This window comes from Aquarana catesbeiana, linkage group LG12 (genome assembly GCF_042186555.1).
Source record: "Aquarana catesbeiana isolate 2022-GZ linkage group LG12, ASM4218655v1, whole genome shotgun sequence".
Lineage (NCBI taxonomy): Eukaryota > Metazoa > Chordata > Amphibia > Anura > Ranidae > Aquarana > Aquarana catesbeiana.
Genome location: NC_133335.1, coordinates 5,634,256 through 5,650,503, shown reverse-complemented (window position 1 = coordinate 5,650,503; position 16,248 = coordinate 5,634,256). Strand labels below are relative to the sequence as shown.

The 16,248-nt window shown below is 45.3% G+C and overlaps 1 protein-coding gene across 4 annotated transcripts in view; it reads left to right on the top strand.

Annotated features, from left to right (window-relative positions):
• LOC141113850 (ABC-type organic anion transporter ABCA8-like) overlaps positions 1 to 16,248 on the top strand; it is an 82,619-nt gene that overhangs the window by 47,779 nt on the left and 18,592 nt on the right. For all 4 annotated transcript variants that reach the window (XM_073607171.1, XM_073607173.1, XM_073607170.1 and 1 more), the window contains 2 exons: positions 6,273 to 6,395; positions 10,700 to 10,759. In XM_073607171.1, the coding sequence (XP_073463272.1) occupies positions 6,273 to 6,395; positions 10,700 to 10,759 (183 nt within the window). The remainder of the gene's footprint in view (positions 1 to 6,272; positions 6,396 to 10,699; positions 10,760 to 16,248) is intronic.

Below are 16,248 nucleotides of genomic sequence, written 5' to 3'. Positions count from 1 at the left end.
AGGGGAACCCCGAACCAAAATTTAAAAAAATAATGATGTGGGGGGTCCCCCTAAATTCCATACCAGTCCCTTCAGGTCTGGTATGGATTTTAAGGGGAACCCCGCACCAAAATTAAGAAAAAAAAGGGCGTGGGGTCCCCCTAAAAATCCATACCAGACCCTTATCCAAGCATGCAACCTGGCAGGCCACAGGAAAAGAAGGGGGGACGAGAGAGCGCCCCCCCTCCTGAATCGTACCAGGCCCCATGCCCTCAACATTGGGAGGGTGCTTTGGGGTAGCCCCCCAAAACACTTTGTCCCCATGATGGCATTGAGGGAGGCTCCCGCTGTGTGACACTTCTCTCTTCATATTCTTCTCTTCATCTTCTTCTCTTCATCTTCTTTTCGGGCTGCTCCGCATCCATGATGGCATGGAGGGAGGCTCCCACTGTGTGACGCTTCTCCTCTTCTGACGCACGGTGACTTGACGGGACTACCCTGTGGAGTCATGGGGAATGCCACAGGGAAGTCCCGTCAAGTCCCCGTGCATCAGAGGGGGGTGGGGTCACCGGGTGGCCCCGCCCCCCATTATTTAAGAACCGTCAGAAGAGGAGAAGCGTCACACAGCGGGAGCCTCCCTCCATGCCATCATGGATGCAGAGCGGCCCGAAAAGAAGATGAAGACAAGAGGATGAAGACAAGAAGATGAAGACAAGAAGTTGAAGAGAAGAAGATGAAGAGAGAAGCGTCACACAGCGGGAGCCTCCCTCCATGCCATCATGGATTCGGAGTGGCCTGGAGAAGAAGGGAAGAACCCGCTGACGCCGCAGAGGAACATGCCGGTTGAGAACACCGGAGGAAGAACCAGAAGAAGAAGAAGAAGATGGAGGAAGAAACCGAAGGAAGATAGAAGGTAGAAGATAGAAGAAGCATTTAAATAAAGGAATTGTCAAAAACTGTCTCTTGTCATTTTTAACATTTTTGACACTTTTTTAGTGAAATGGTAGGTGTACCCCCTTACCATTTCACACAGGGGGGAGGGCCGGGATCTGGGGGTCCCCTTGTTAAAGGGGGCTTCCAGATTCCGATAAGCCCCCCCGCCCGCAGACCCCCACAACCACCAGCCAGGGTTGTGGGGATGAGGCCCTTGTCCTCATCAACATGGGGACAAGGTGTTTTGGGGGCTACCCAAAAGCACCCTCCCAACGTTGAGGGCATGTGGCCTGGTACGGTTCAGGAGGGGGGGCAGCTCTCTCTTCCCCCCCTCTTTTCCTGCGGCCTGCCAGGTTGCGTGCTCGGATAAGGGTCTGGTATGGATCTCTGGGGGGACCCCACACCGTTTTTTTTTTTTATTTTGGCCGGGGTTCCCCTTAATATCCATACCAGACCTGAAGGGCCTGGTATGGAATTAAGGGGACCCCCCCACATCATTTTTTTTAAAATTCTGGTTCGGGGTTCCCCTGTGGGAAATTCCCATGCCGTTTTTATCAATGAACTTTTATGTGTATTGTCGGACCGGCAATTCATTAATAGCCGCGAGTAGTTTTAAATGACTTTTTTTCCTTTGAAATGTCATTTTGCTGTCAGACTGTTCTAAACACGGGAAACACGCGCCCCTTTACAGGCATACTATAGACACCCCCCAGGTACGAAATTTAAAAGGATATTACACTTTTATTGTTTCACTTTAAGCATTATTAAAATCACTGCTCCTGAAAAAACGTCTGTTTTTTAAAAAAAATTTTTGCATTGATCCATGTCCCCTGGGGCAGGACCCGGGTCCCCAAACACTTTTTATGACAATACCATTAATATAAGCCTTTAAAATTAGCACTTTTGATTTCTCCCATAGACTTTTAAAGGATGTTCCCCAAATTGCTGAACTTGCGAACAGCCGATGTTCGAGTCGAACATGAGTTCTGTCCATGGATTAACATTGCATTACATTAGCAGGCAAAAAGAATGCATGGCGCTACATAGGAATTCACATTAAACGTGGCGTCAATTCCTAAAACAGCGGTGACTGGTAATAAGATGGTTAAAAATGGGTAACATGATAGAGTTACAGAGTCCACCGTATGTCACATTTGGGTACAAAAGTGTTGCAAGGTAACATCTGCATGGCCTATGACCTTACTGGTCCCTGTCACATAATGTGACAGTACGAATATATAAACATTAGAAACTGTTAGAGCTGTAGTATACTGGTACACGGCAGTTATCTCAACGCGTTTCGCGGCTTGGTACCGCTCATCAGGAGCAAGCATGGGGTGTATCTGCAAATGAGAGATGAACAACTAGATCAATAATCTTGTATCAATAGAGGAAAGGAGAATGAAGATGGAAACCCCCCAGCAGTAGATCACAAGTATATATGCAGCTGGAGGCGTAATGTCAAGGACCACGGACCACCCAAAGGCATCAGTGTCGGGAGCTGGGGGGGCTGGTCCAACGACGACACACATCACCGGTGGCAACCCGGGCACACAGGGCATACCTAAGGTGAACATGTGACAATAAGAGTAGGAGGTGATTAGGCCAAATAAATGTAGTGCAAGATGGTGTGATGACAGTGAGGTCTGTGTCGTGTGGTGGGACTAATGTATGAGGGGAAAAAAGGAATGGTGGGGGTGAATGAACAGGAGTGAGGGTGGACAGCCATGGCGAAAGGCGCCTAAGGACAGGAGTGTGTATGAACGACAACCAAAGTGACGCCGCCAGGTCACACCTCAGTCTGTTCAGGAGCTCAGTGATGCCCTGATCCAAATCTGGGAGGAAATACCCCAGGAGACCATCGGTCATCTCATTAGGAGCATGCCCCCCCCCCCCCCGACATTGTCAGGCAGGCATACAAGTGGTGGGGGCCACAAACTACTGAGGACCATCCTGAGTTGCTGCAATGAAATTTCAGCAAAATGGACTATGGTCTGCTGAATCATTTTTTCACCTTGATTTTCGGGGTGTCTTTGAATTCAGCCCTCTGTAGGGTGATAATTTTCATTTCCATCAACAAAGTGGCATCCTTTCATTCCTACCACATTATCCAGTCCATACCAGTATAGACCCTAACACATTACCCAGTCCATACCAGTATAGATCCTAACACATTACCCAGTCCATACCAGTATAGACCCTAACACATTACCCAGTCCATACCAGTATAGATCCTAACACATTACCCAGTCCATACCAGTATAGACCCTAACACATTATCCAGTCCATACCAGTATAGATCCTAACACATTACCCAGTCCATACCAGTATAGACCCTAACGCATTACCCAGTCCATACCAGTATAGACCCTAACACATTACCCAGTCCATACCAGTATAGACCCTAACACATTATCCAGTCCATACCAGTATAGACCCTAACACATTATCCAGTCCATACCAGTATAGACCCTAACACATTATCCAGTCCATACCAGTATAGATCCCAACACATTACCCAGTCCATACCAGTATAGACCCTAACACATTACCCAGTCCATACCAGTATAGACCCTAACACATTACCCAGTCCATACCAGTATAGATCCTAACACATTACCCAGTCCATACCAGTATAGACCCTAACACATTATCCAGTCCATACCAGTATAGATCCTAACACATTACCCAGTCCATACCAGTATAGACCCTAACGCATTACCCAGTCCATACCAGTATAGACCCTAACACATTACCCAGTCCATACCAGTATAGACCCTAACACATTACCCAGTCCATACCAGTATAGATCCTAACACATTACCCAGTCCATACCAGTATAGACCCTAACACATTATCCAGTCCATACCAGTATAGATCCTAACACATTACCCAGTCCATACCAGTATAGACCCTAACGCATTACCCAGTCCATACCAGTATAGACCCTAACACATTACCCAGTCCATACCAGTATAGACCCTAACACATTATCCAGTCCATACCAGTATAGATCCCAACACATTACCCAGTCCATACCAGTATAGACCCTAACACATTACCCAGTCCATACCAGTATAGACCCTAACACATTACCCAGTCCATACCAGTATAGTTCCTAACACATTACCCAGTCCATACCAGTATAGATCCCAACACATTACCCAGTCCATACCAGTATAGACCCTAACACATTATCCAGTCCATACCAGTATAGATCCCAACACATTACCCAGTCCATACCAGTATAGATCCCAACACATTACCCAGTCCATACCAGTATAGACCCCTAACACATTACCCAGTCCATACCAGTATAGACCCTAACACATTACCCAGTCCATACCAGTATAGATCCTAACACATTACCCAGTCCATACCAGTATAGTTCCTAACACATTACCCAGTCCATACCAGTATAGACCCTAACACATTATCCAGTCCATAACAGTATAGATCCTAACACATTACCCAGTCCATACCAGTATAGTTCCTAACACATTACCCAGTCCATACCAGTATAGATCCCAACACATTACCCAGTCCATACCAGTATAGACCCTAACACATTATCCAGTCCATACCAGTATAGATCCCAACACATTACCCAGTCCATACCAGTATAGATCCCAACACATTACCCAGTCCATACCAGTATAGACCCCTAACACATTACCCAGTCCATACCAGTATAGACCCTAACACATTACCCAGTCCATACCAGTATAGATCCTAACACATTACCCAGTCCATACCAGTATAGTTCCTAACACATTACCCAGTCCATACCAGTATAGACCCTAACACATTATCCAGTCCATAACAGTATAGATCCTAACACATTACCCAGTCCATACCAGTATAGATATCCAGCGTGATATTTTTCTCCATTGAGATCTGATGTGTTTTCATAGTGTTCCTTTCCTTTTTTTGAGCAGTGTATATCATTATAAAAATATTATGGAATATCACACGGATATTTTGATAGATTAACCACTGGTCCTCCGGAAGGTTTTACCCCCTTCATCACCAGGCCATTTTTTGCTATTCAGCACTGCGCTACTTTGACAATTACATGATCATGCAACGCTGTACCCAAATTAAATTTATATCATTTTATTTTCACACAAATAGAGCTTTCTTTTGGTGGTATTTGATCACCACTGCATTTTTAATTTTTTGGCAAAAAACGAAAAAAGACCGCAAATTTTTAAAAATAAAAAAAAAAACAATATTTTTTATTTTTTGCTATAAATCATATCCAATAAAATATTAATAAGAATCAAATTTTTTTCATGAATTTAGGCCAAAATGTATTCTGCTACATGTCTTTGGTAAAAAAAGAAAATCCCAATAAGTGTATATTGATTGATTGTGTGAAAGTTATAGTGTCTACAAACTATGGGATAAATATCGGAATTCCTTTTCTATTTTTTATACCAGCAACTATGGCGATCAGCGACCTGTAATGGGGCTTCGATAGTAGACTGATAACTAACTGATGCTGGGGGGGGGGGGGGTTCACTGACTAACTGACTCTGACATCCTCAGTGACACTAATACAGTGATCAGTGATAATACTATGCACTGTCACTGTACTAATGACACTGGCTGGGAAGGTGTTAACATCTAGGGGCAATCAAGGGGTTAACTGTGTGCCTAACAATGTGTAATGTGTGTTATATCTGGTGCTTTTACTAAGTGATCTTGTCTTTTTTCCCTGCTTTGCAGGGAATAACAAAACAGCAAGATCGCCTGTCAGTGTACAGAGCTCTGTGTTGTTTACAACACAGAGCTCTCTTCCATGAATGACGGAGACGATCAGCGAGTCCCAGCGGTCAATCATTGTTTTGTAACAGTTCAGATCACAGCCGGGGTGGCGGGCGCACGCCCCTTACGTAGAGGTGCTGATCACATACCAGATACGTGATCCAGAGCACAGAAGCCGCCCTGCCACAGTAGATGTATGTAGCGCGGCCGCTAAGCAGTTAAATGACAAGAGTACAAATCTACTACAAAAAGAGTGACATGTGCAAGTAAATTCCATTAAAAAATGACAAATTGAAGAAACTCATATACGTTGGATGCCTGGATGTTCTGGTCCCCTGATGACGTCAATTGTGATGAAACGCGTTAACATGCGGTAACAATCTGACTTTTATTTTTTTTTTACAATGTAGTACTACTAATATATGCTGTTCTTTTATCTGTAGCCAAAAGCTATAGGAAATAAAAATGATAGTAAAGTATTGGTGTAAAATGTGAAATTTGTAGGTTGATCACATGTTGCTTTTTGATTTTATTGTGGCCGACATTCTGGCGCCGGGTCACCTCTCACCTGCATTTCTGGTCTCTTGCAGTCCTCCCTCATCCCGCTAATATACAACCTATTACAATTTGTCATTCCTGTGTCAGAAGAATTATATTTCATCTACTTGATCTTGGTGCCGCCCAGCAATTTGATGGCGTTTTTGATCAGTCTGGTGAGTGTTGATACATAGCTTTTTATATCACACATTATTACAGGAAAACATGACATACTGGGGATGTGCCGGCAAAAAAAGACAAAACAAAAATGTGAAATGTGTTCTTTACATGTAGAAGTTAAAGAATATGTCAACCCAACATTTCCTATTCCTGGTGTGAGCCTGATGTCCCATGTACTTGTATGCACAAGTCTCCTGTTCTATTCGTATTGCTTCCTTTGTGTGAAATCCCTGGTGATCCTGCCAGTCCCCCCTGCTTTCTTATTAGAAATTGACCACACTAGGCATGAGAGCACAGCATGGTCAGTTATCTAGCTGTGCTCAGCCTCTTTCAATGATCACACTTGTCCTGACATGCCCCCCCTCCCCCTCACATAGCCTTTTACTGGGGAGACCAGTGCGCTGCTGTTTCTCCTCCCCTAGCTCTCCGAGCTCCTTATGCAGCTGAGAACAGAGGGTATGTGATCACTTATAAAAGAAGTAAAAGAAGAGGGGAAAAGGTATTTTTTAATTTTTTTATATATATACACTCTCAAACTTTTTGCCTTTCATTTCTATTTTAAACTGAATGGGTTGTTTTACAAAGTAAGGGTTTACATATACTGTAACACAGTAGGACACAGTAATTTACCCCCAGCACAGCACAGTAATTAACCAGGGCATTGTTCAATATTTAACCCTCAGCACCGCACAGTAATTAACCCCCAGCATTGTACAATAATTAACCCCTAACGTTTCCCAATAATTAACCCCCCAGCATGTCACAACAATTAGCCCCCAGCATTGTACAATAATTAACCCCCAATGCTGCCCAATAAATAACCCCCAGCCTGTCACAACAATTAACCCCCTTCATGGCACAGTAATAAACCCCCAGCACAACACAATAATAAACCCCCAGCACAACACAATAATAAACCCCCAGCACAACACAATAATAAACCCCCAGCACAACACAATAATAAACCCCCAGCTTAACACAGTAAAAGCACAACACAATAATAAATCATGAGCACAGTAATTACCTCCAGCAATACACACTGAAGAATATGTAAACCCTATATTTGATATTTCTGATATGTGGCTGTTGTACCGTGTACTTGTATGAAGAAGTATCCTTTTCTCTTTGTATTGTTTCCTTTATGTGAAATTCTGACAGTCCCCCTTCATTCCTAAAAAAAACTGACCACACTAATGCCCCGTACACACGATCGGACATTGATCGGACATTCCGACAACAAAATCCATGGATTTTTTCAGAGGGATGTTGGCTCAAATTTGTCTTGCATACACACGGTCACACAAAGTTGTTGGAAAATCCGATCGTTCTAAACGCGGTGACATAAAACACGTACGTCTGGACTATAAACGGGGCAGTGGCCAATAGCTTTCATCACTTTATTTATTCTGAGCATGCGTGGCACTTTGTCCGTCGGATTTGTATACACACGATCGGAAATTCCAAAAACAGATTTTGTTGTCGGAAAATTTTATAGCCTGCTCTCAAACTTTGTGTGTCGGAAAATCCGATAGAAAATGTGTGATGGAGCCCACACACGGTCGGAATTTCCGACAACAAGGTCCTATCACACATTTTCCGTCGGAAAATCCGACCGTGTGTACGGGGCATAAGCATGAGAGCACAGTGTGGTCAGTTTCTCTTTTTGCTATAATAAATATCCAAAAAAAAAATGTAATAAAAACAAATTTCTTCCTCCGTTTATACTAATATGTATTCTTCTACACAATTTTTTTTTTAAAAATCCCAATTAGCGTATATTGATTGGTTTGCTCAAAAGTTATCACGTCTACAAAATAGGGGAAGTATTTATGGCATTTTTATTAGTATTTCTTTTTTACTAGTAATGGCAGCGATCTGCGATTTTTAGAGGGACTGCGACATTGCGGAGGACAAATCGGACACTTTTAACACTTTTTGGGATCGTGACATTTATACAGCGATCAGTGCTATAAAAATTCACTGATTACTGTATAAATGACACTAGCAGGGAAGGGGTTAACCCTAGGGGGCAATCAAGGGTTTAACCATTCCCTAGGGAGGTTTTTCTAACTGTGGGGGGAGGGGACTGACTGGGAGTAGAGAGAGATCGCTGTTCCTGATCACTAGGAACAGACAATCTCATTCAGTACTCCCCTGACAGAAGGAGGATCTATTTGTTTACACTGGTAGATCCCCGTTCTGCCTCGAGTCCGCCAGACCCGCTGATTGGCTCCCCTGCTAGTGAATTGGCACGCACGAGCGTGCCCACAGGTTGCCGTGTATGCGCCCGATGTACAATGATGGCGATTCGCGGAGGAGAACCAACCTGCCCCAGTACAACTGCGGCAGCTGGTCGGGAACTAGTTAATGACTTCCCAGTCTTAGTCCGTAGGGTTCAATATTGAGTTGGCTCCGCCCTTTGCAGCTATAACATCTTCAACTCTTCTGGGAAGGCCGTCCACAAGGTTTAGGAGGGTGTCTATGACCTCACAAATGCTCTTCTGGAAGAATGGTCAAACATTCCCATAGACACACTCCTAAACCTTGTGGATGGCCTTCCCAGAAGAGTTGAGTTGGCCCACCCTATGGGAATGTTTGACCATTCTTCCAGAAGAGCATTTGTGGGGTCAGGCACTGATATTGGACGAGAAGTCCTGGCTCAGTCTCTGCTCTCATTCATCCCAAAGGTGTTCTATCGGGTTGAGGTCAGGACTCTGTGCAGGCCAGTTAAGTTCCTCCACCCCAAACTCACTCCTTCATGTGTTTATGGACCTTGCTTTGTGCACTGGTGTGCAGACATGTTGGAACAGGAAGGGGCCGTCCCCAAACTTTTTTTGGTATGGGGGTTGTTTTTCAGGGGTTGGGTTTGGCCCCTTAGTTCCAGTGAAGGGAAATCTTAAGGCGTCAGCATTCCAAGACAATTTGGACAATTTCATGCTCCCAACTTTGTGGGATCAGTTTGGGGACGGCCCTTCCTGTTCCAACATGACTGCCCACCAGTGGACAAAGCAAGGTCCATAAAGACATGGAGGAGAGAGTTTGGGGTGGAGGATATTGACTGTCTTGCACAAAGTTGGGAGCATGAAATTGTCCAAAATATGACGCCTTAAGTGTTCCCTTCACTGGAACTAAGGGGCCAAGTCCAACCCCTGAAAAACAACCTCACACTATAATCCCCCCTCCACCAAATTATTTGGACCAGTGCACAAAGCAAGGTCTATAAAGACATAGGTGAGTGAGTTTGAGGTGGAGGAACTTGACTGGCCTGCACTCAACCTGATAGAACACCTTTGGGATGAATTAGAGCGGAGACTGCGAGAGCCAGGCCTTCTCGTCCAACATCAGTGCCTGACCTCACAAATGCTCTTCTGAAAAAATGGTCAAACATTCCTATAGACACACTCCTAAACCTTGTGGATAGCCTTCCCAGAGGAGTTGAGTTGGCCCACCCTTTGCAGCTATAACAGCTTCAATATTGAACCCTACGGACGAAGACTGGGGTGTCATTAAAGTTCATATAGGTGTAAAGGCAGGCGTCCCAATACTTTTGGTAAAATAGTGTACTTAAATACAATAAAAGTCAGTGCCATCGAGTGACCATACAATATTATGTCCACTAGATATGGCAATGAGGAGCATACTTATTGCTTCTAATAGTCAGCGCCATCTAGTGGGCATACTGCATTATGATCACTAGCTGGCATTGACTATAGTAGGAAATAAGTATGCTTCTCAGTGCCACCTAATGCCGTTCCTGCATTCATCCATTCAGTTTGCAGAGAATATAGCCTGAAAACACTTGTATCACGCTAAATGAATTTCCATAAAGTTTCGATGGAGGAGCAACTATGAAACAAAACTTTGTTCTTTAGTTTTAGATATAATAGGGGATGCTTAGAACCCATTGGGGAGATTTCCCTCCACTTGGAGCCATAACAAGATTGATTGGAATTCTCTCCAAAATGAGGGAATTTCCCATGTATCACCAGGACAGGTGTCCCCATTAGAAGATTTCCCTCTGTTCCTGTTGTGGTGACAACTCAAAATGTTGAATTTCCCATCACTTCCTGTCTCTGTGACAACAGTCACCAGGACAAATAGAGAGGGTGAATCTCCCCAACGGGGACATAAAGAAAACCTGATAGAGTTTCTTAACTTTCCCCATAAAACAAACGTTTTATCTAGAGATACACTTTAATCAAGGATTCTGATTGGTGGGTTTGTTCTTTTGGTGGACTTTAGTAAAGTGATGGAATTGGAAATCTCTGTATAATACAATGATATGATATTCTCTTCCTAGGTTTACCTTCATGATCCTTATTACATTGATATGCCAACTGTGTACGGCCAGCTGGTGATTGTAAGTAAAGGAAAACTCCGATCAAAGTAATAAACTCCTTGTGAAGTGTTCAGAGACCAGAGGGACTCGGGGTTCTATCCAAGCAGTGCCAGGACAAAGTCATCCAGTGCCCAGGGCAAAAATGGCAAACTGCACACATTGGTGTCACTGAACACAATAATAACCCCCAACATTGGTGTCAGTAAATGCAATAATAACCCCCAACATTGGTGTCAGTAAATGCAATAATAACTCCCAACATTGGTGTCTGTGAAATCAATAATAACCCCCAACATTGGTGTCTGTGAAATCAATAATAATCCCAACATTGGTGCCAGTTTTTGCAATAACCCCCAGCATTGACGTCAGTTTCCACAAAAATAACCTCCAACATTGGTGTCACTAAATGCAATAATATCCCCCAATATTGGTGTTAGTAAATGCAAATGCAATATTGGATGCGCACTTGTTCTCTCAGTAATAATAACCCCCAGCATTGGTGTCAGTTTCTGCAGTAATAAGCACCAGAATATGTGGTCAGTGGTGTTATCTTTTTTAGATCCCCCTCCATTGGTGGCCCTTTAACTTTCCTACAGTTATGGTCTGTGACGGTGCTATTTACATCCCTCCCCATTGGTGGTCAGTGGCAGTGTTAACCCCTTCATGATGCATTGGTGGTCAGTGGCAGTGTTTATCAATTCCTTCGTAGTGCACCAAGAAAGGGTTAATCATTAACACTGCCGCTGACCACTAATGCATTAGTAACCAATGGCAGTTCATGATTCCCCTTTGTGCTGCATTACTGACCAATGGCAGTGTTAGTTGATGAACCCCTTTACCCCCCCTCCCCCAGTCACAAAGCCCCCCACACCCCCAGTGGAGTAACTAGTTCAAGAAAATGCATTAATGACTGAGAACATGTGTATCCTCCTGCCTGCAGTGCCAGACTTACTTCACTCCACCTGTCCCCCCCCCCACCCATTGAACTGTTGCGCCCGGGGCGCACATCCCTTCCACCCCCTTGTCTGGACCTTGTGTTCAGGCATCAGAGTTCAGTCCTCTCTCACCCCTTTCTGTCGATAATGTAGGAACCATTGCTGGAGATGCAGAAGAGGAATTCACGGTTGTGTCACGGTTACATATCAGTTAGCAGTGATGCAGCATCCATAGAATTGGCCAGCCATGGATCGTTGTCTTTCATTGATTGGCCCAAGCTGCCTTTACTCTGCAGTGGGAACACGTATTCTAGGGTGACAATGCTGCTTCACTCTGATACACTCTGAAAAAGTTCAAGGGAGTGTCACCTAAGTTCAGCTCCACCCCCACACCCCCTTTCCTGCCACAACTCTGTCAGCACTATTACCAGCTGTCAAAATGACAGCCAGGAATTGCTACCTATTACGTGGCAGGTGTGGTTGTCAGAATGTTGTATAAAATGACCCTTGTAGATAGTCTGCAAATGTCACTGAGTAATATAATGTAACAATGTCTTGTTACATTGTAGTTACCTCTTTTGTTACTATATGTACTTGTATTTCATTCATATGTAGACCAGAGGTGTGAATTATGATCTGCATATGATATATGTTGAAGAAACCTTACATAAAGTAAAACTAAATTATTCTTTTAATAAAATGTATTCCAGTTTAACCCCTTATTAACCCTTAGCTAAATCTAGTTATTCCTAATTAGGGATGAGCCGAACACCCCCCGGTTCGGTTCGCACCAGAACCCGCGAACGGACCGAAAGTTTGCACGAACGTTAGAACCCCATTGACGTCTATGGGACTCGAACGTTCGAAATCAAAAGTGCTCATTTTAAAGGCTAATTTGCATGGTATTGTCCTAAAAAGGGTTTGGGGACCCGGGTCCTGCCCCAGGGGACATGTATCAATGCAAAAAAAACTTTTAAAAACGGCCGTTTTTTCGGGAGCAGTGATTTTAATGATGCTTAAAGTAAAAAAAAAAAAGTGAAATATTCCTTTAAATATCGTACCTGGGGGGTGTCTATAGTATGCCTGTAAAGTGACGCGTGTTTCCCATGTTTAGAACAGTCCCTGCACCAAATGTCATTTTTAAAGGAAAAAATCTCATTTAAAACTGCTTGCGGGTTTAATGTCATGTCGGGTCATGGCAATATGGATGAAAATCAGTGAGACAAACGGCATGGGTACCCCCCAGTCCATTACCAGGCCCTTTGGGTCTTGTATGGATATTAAGGGGAACCCCGCACCCAAATTAAAATAAGGAAAGGTGTGGGGCCACCAGGCCCTATATACTCTGAACAGCAGTATACAGGTTTGTTGTTAAGTAGAATCTGTTTGTAATTTTGAACATTTTTAACGTGTTTAGCTCCAGCCAAAAAATCTTTTCTAAGCTTTTTGGAAAACATAGGGAAGGGTTATCACCCCTGTGACATTTGTTTTGCTGTCTTTCCTCCTCTTCAGAAGATTTCACCTCACTTTTTTGTCCCAATGAAAAATGTGTTTTGAAAATTTGGGTTTTTTTGTGGAACAAGGATTGGAAAGCATCAGTGGAAAGGAGAAATTGTTTTCCCATATTAACTCTTACAGGAAAGAATTTCCCTTCCTAGGGGTAGATTTCATCTCACTTCCTGTTGTCTCCTTCCGTTTGCAAGTAGGAGTCGTTTGTAAGTTAGATGTTTGAAAGTAGGGTCCTGCCCTATATACTCAGCAGAAATTTGGGCCTTAGGTGTTGCTGTGGCCACAACACTGTAAGCCCTCACAGGGCCCTGCTGTGAAATATTAGATCAAGAATTGTAATTACATGCCCCTGTTGAACAGGAGCTGAAAAATTAGGCCTTAGGCACTGGTGCTGGTGCCACAACACTGCAACCCCTCACAGACACTCTAGTTGGAACGCAGGAACGAGCCCTGCTGCAAAGTATTGCTTCAAAAATTGTAATTACACGCCCCTGTTAGACAGGGGCAGAAAAATTGGGCCTTAGGCACTGGTGCTGGTGCCACAACACTGCAACCCCTCACAGACACTCTAGTTGGAACGCAGGAACGAGCCCTGCTGCAAAGTATTGCATCAAAAATTGTAATTACACGCCCCTGTTAGACAGGGGCAGAAAAATTGGGCCTTAGGCACTGGTGCTGGTGCCACAACACTGCAACCCCTCACAGACACTCTAGTTGGAACGCAGGAACGAGCCCTGCTGCAAAGTATTGCATCAAAAATTGTAATTACACGCCCCTGTTAGACAGGGGCAGAAAAATTGGGCCTTAGGCACTGGTGCTGGTGCCACAACACTGCAACCCCTCACAGACACTCTAGTTGGAACGCAGGAACGAGCCCTGCTGCAAAGTATTGCATCAAAAATTGTAATTACACGCCCCTGTTAGACAGGGGCAGAAAAATTGGGCCTTAGGCACTGGTGCTGGTGCCACAACACTGCAACCCCTCACAGACACTCTAGTTGGAATGCAGGAACGAGCCCTGCTGCAAAGTATTACATCAAAAATTGTAATTACACGCCCCTGTTAAACAGGGGCTGAAAAATTGTGCCTTAGGCACTGGTGGTGGCGCCCAGAACCAAAAATGTTCTTACAAGCTATCAGCGTGATGATTGAGGAGGAAGAGGATAATTACTCAGGGATAGTCACTCAGCATCAGCATAGGCAGTCTTTGAAGGGATCTGAGATTTCAAAAAAAATTATTCGGTTACATCAGCATCAGGTGCTTGGTAGCTGGTGGTGATCCAAGACTCATTCATTTTTATGAAGGTCAGCCGATCGACCGAGTCGGTGGACAGACGCACCCTGTGATCGGTTACCACGCCTCCAGCAGCACTGAATGTGCGTTCCGAAAGAACGCTGGATGCAGGACAGGCCAGTAGCTCAATTGCATACTGTGCAAGCTCTGGCCAGTGATCCATCCTCAAGACCCAGTAACCCAGAGGATTTTCGGTGGGAAAGGTGTCCAAGTCTGATCTTGCCCCTAGGTATTCCTGCACCATGTAAAACAGACGCTGGCGATGGTTGCTGGAACCGATCATACCTTGGGGCTGCGGACCAAAAAATTGTCTGAACGCATCGGTCAGACGGCCACCTTCTCCACCGCTCCTTCTTTGACTGACCGAAGCCTCAGCAACACGTTGTCCAGAAACAGGAGTTTGTAACCTCCCAGTCTCTGGGAACGCGTTGCACAGACCTTTCTGCAAGGCCTCCCGAAGATGTTTCATCCTCTGCTCCCTCTGCGATGGCAAGATAAGGTCCGCAACCTTACCCTTGTAACGTGGATCAAGGAGGGTTGCCAGCCAGTATTGGTCCTTCTCCTTGATACCACGAATACGAGGATCCTTACGCAGGCTTTGCAGGATCAGGGAGGCCATGCAGCGTAGGTTTGCTGAGGCATTCGGTCCGGAGTCCTCTGGGTCACTAAGAACGACATGGTCCGCAGCCACCTCCTCCCAGCCACGTACAAGTCCATGTGTTTCTTGGGACTGATCCCTTAAAGACTGCTGCTGATGCTGAGTGCCAGGCTCCACCTCCATACTGACACAATCTTCCTCCTCCTCCTCTTCCTCCTCGTCCTCTTCCTGTGTGATCGGCGGGCACGCAGGAACACTGTCTGGATAAAGGGGGCCTTGAGAGCTAAGGAAGTCCTCCTCTTCCTGCCTCTGTTCTGCCTCAAGTGCCCTGTCCATTATTCCACGCAGCGTGTGCTCCAACAGGTGGACAAGGGGGACAGTGTCACTGATGCATGCACTGTCACTGCTCACCATCCTCGTGGCCTCCTCGAATGGTGACAGGACAGTGCATGCATCCCTGATCATGGCCCACTGGCGTGGGGAAAAAAAACCAAGCTCCCCTGACCCTGTCCTGGTGCCATAGTCGCACAGGTACTCATTGATGGCCCTCTGCTGCGTGTGCAGCCGCTGCAGCATGGCCAACGTTGAGTTCCACCTGGTGGGCATGTCACAGATTAGGCGGTTCTTGGGCAGGTTAAACTCCTTTTGGAGGTCCGTCAGCCGAGCACTGGCATTATATGACCGGCGGAAATGCACACAGACTTTCCTGGCCTGCCTCAGGACATCCTGTAAGCCCGGGTACCTGCCCAAGAACCGCTGCACCACCAAGTTAAGGACGTGAGCCAAACAGGGCACATGGGTCATTTGTCCCTGTCGGAGGGCAGAGAGGAGGTTGGTGCCATTGTCGCAAACCACCATTCCTGCCTTAAGTTGGCGTGGCGTCAACCACCTCTGAACCTGCCCCTGCAGAGCTGACAAAACCTCTGCCCCAGTGTGGCTCCTGTCCCCCAAGCACACCAGCTCAAGCACCGCATGGCATCTTTTGGCCTGCGTACTTGCGTAGCCCCTTGAACGCTTACGGAGCACCGCTGGTTCCGAGGAAGAGGCCATGGAGGAAGAAGAAGAGGAGGGGGTGGAGGAGAGAGGTGTGTCACAATCAGCATTTTGGAGGCGTGGTGGCGGAACAACCTCCAACACTACTGCACCTTGTCCTGCATCCTTCCCAGCTGCCAGC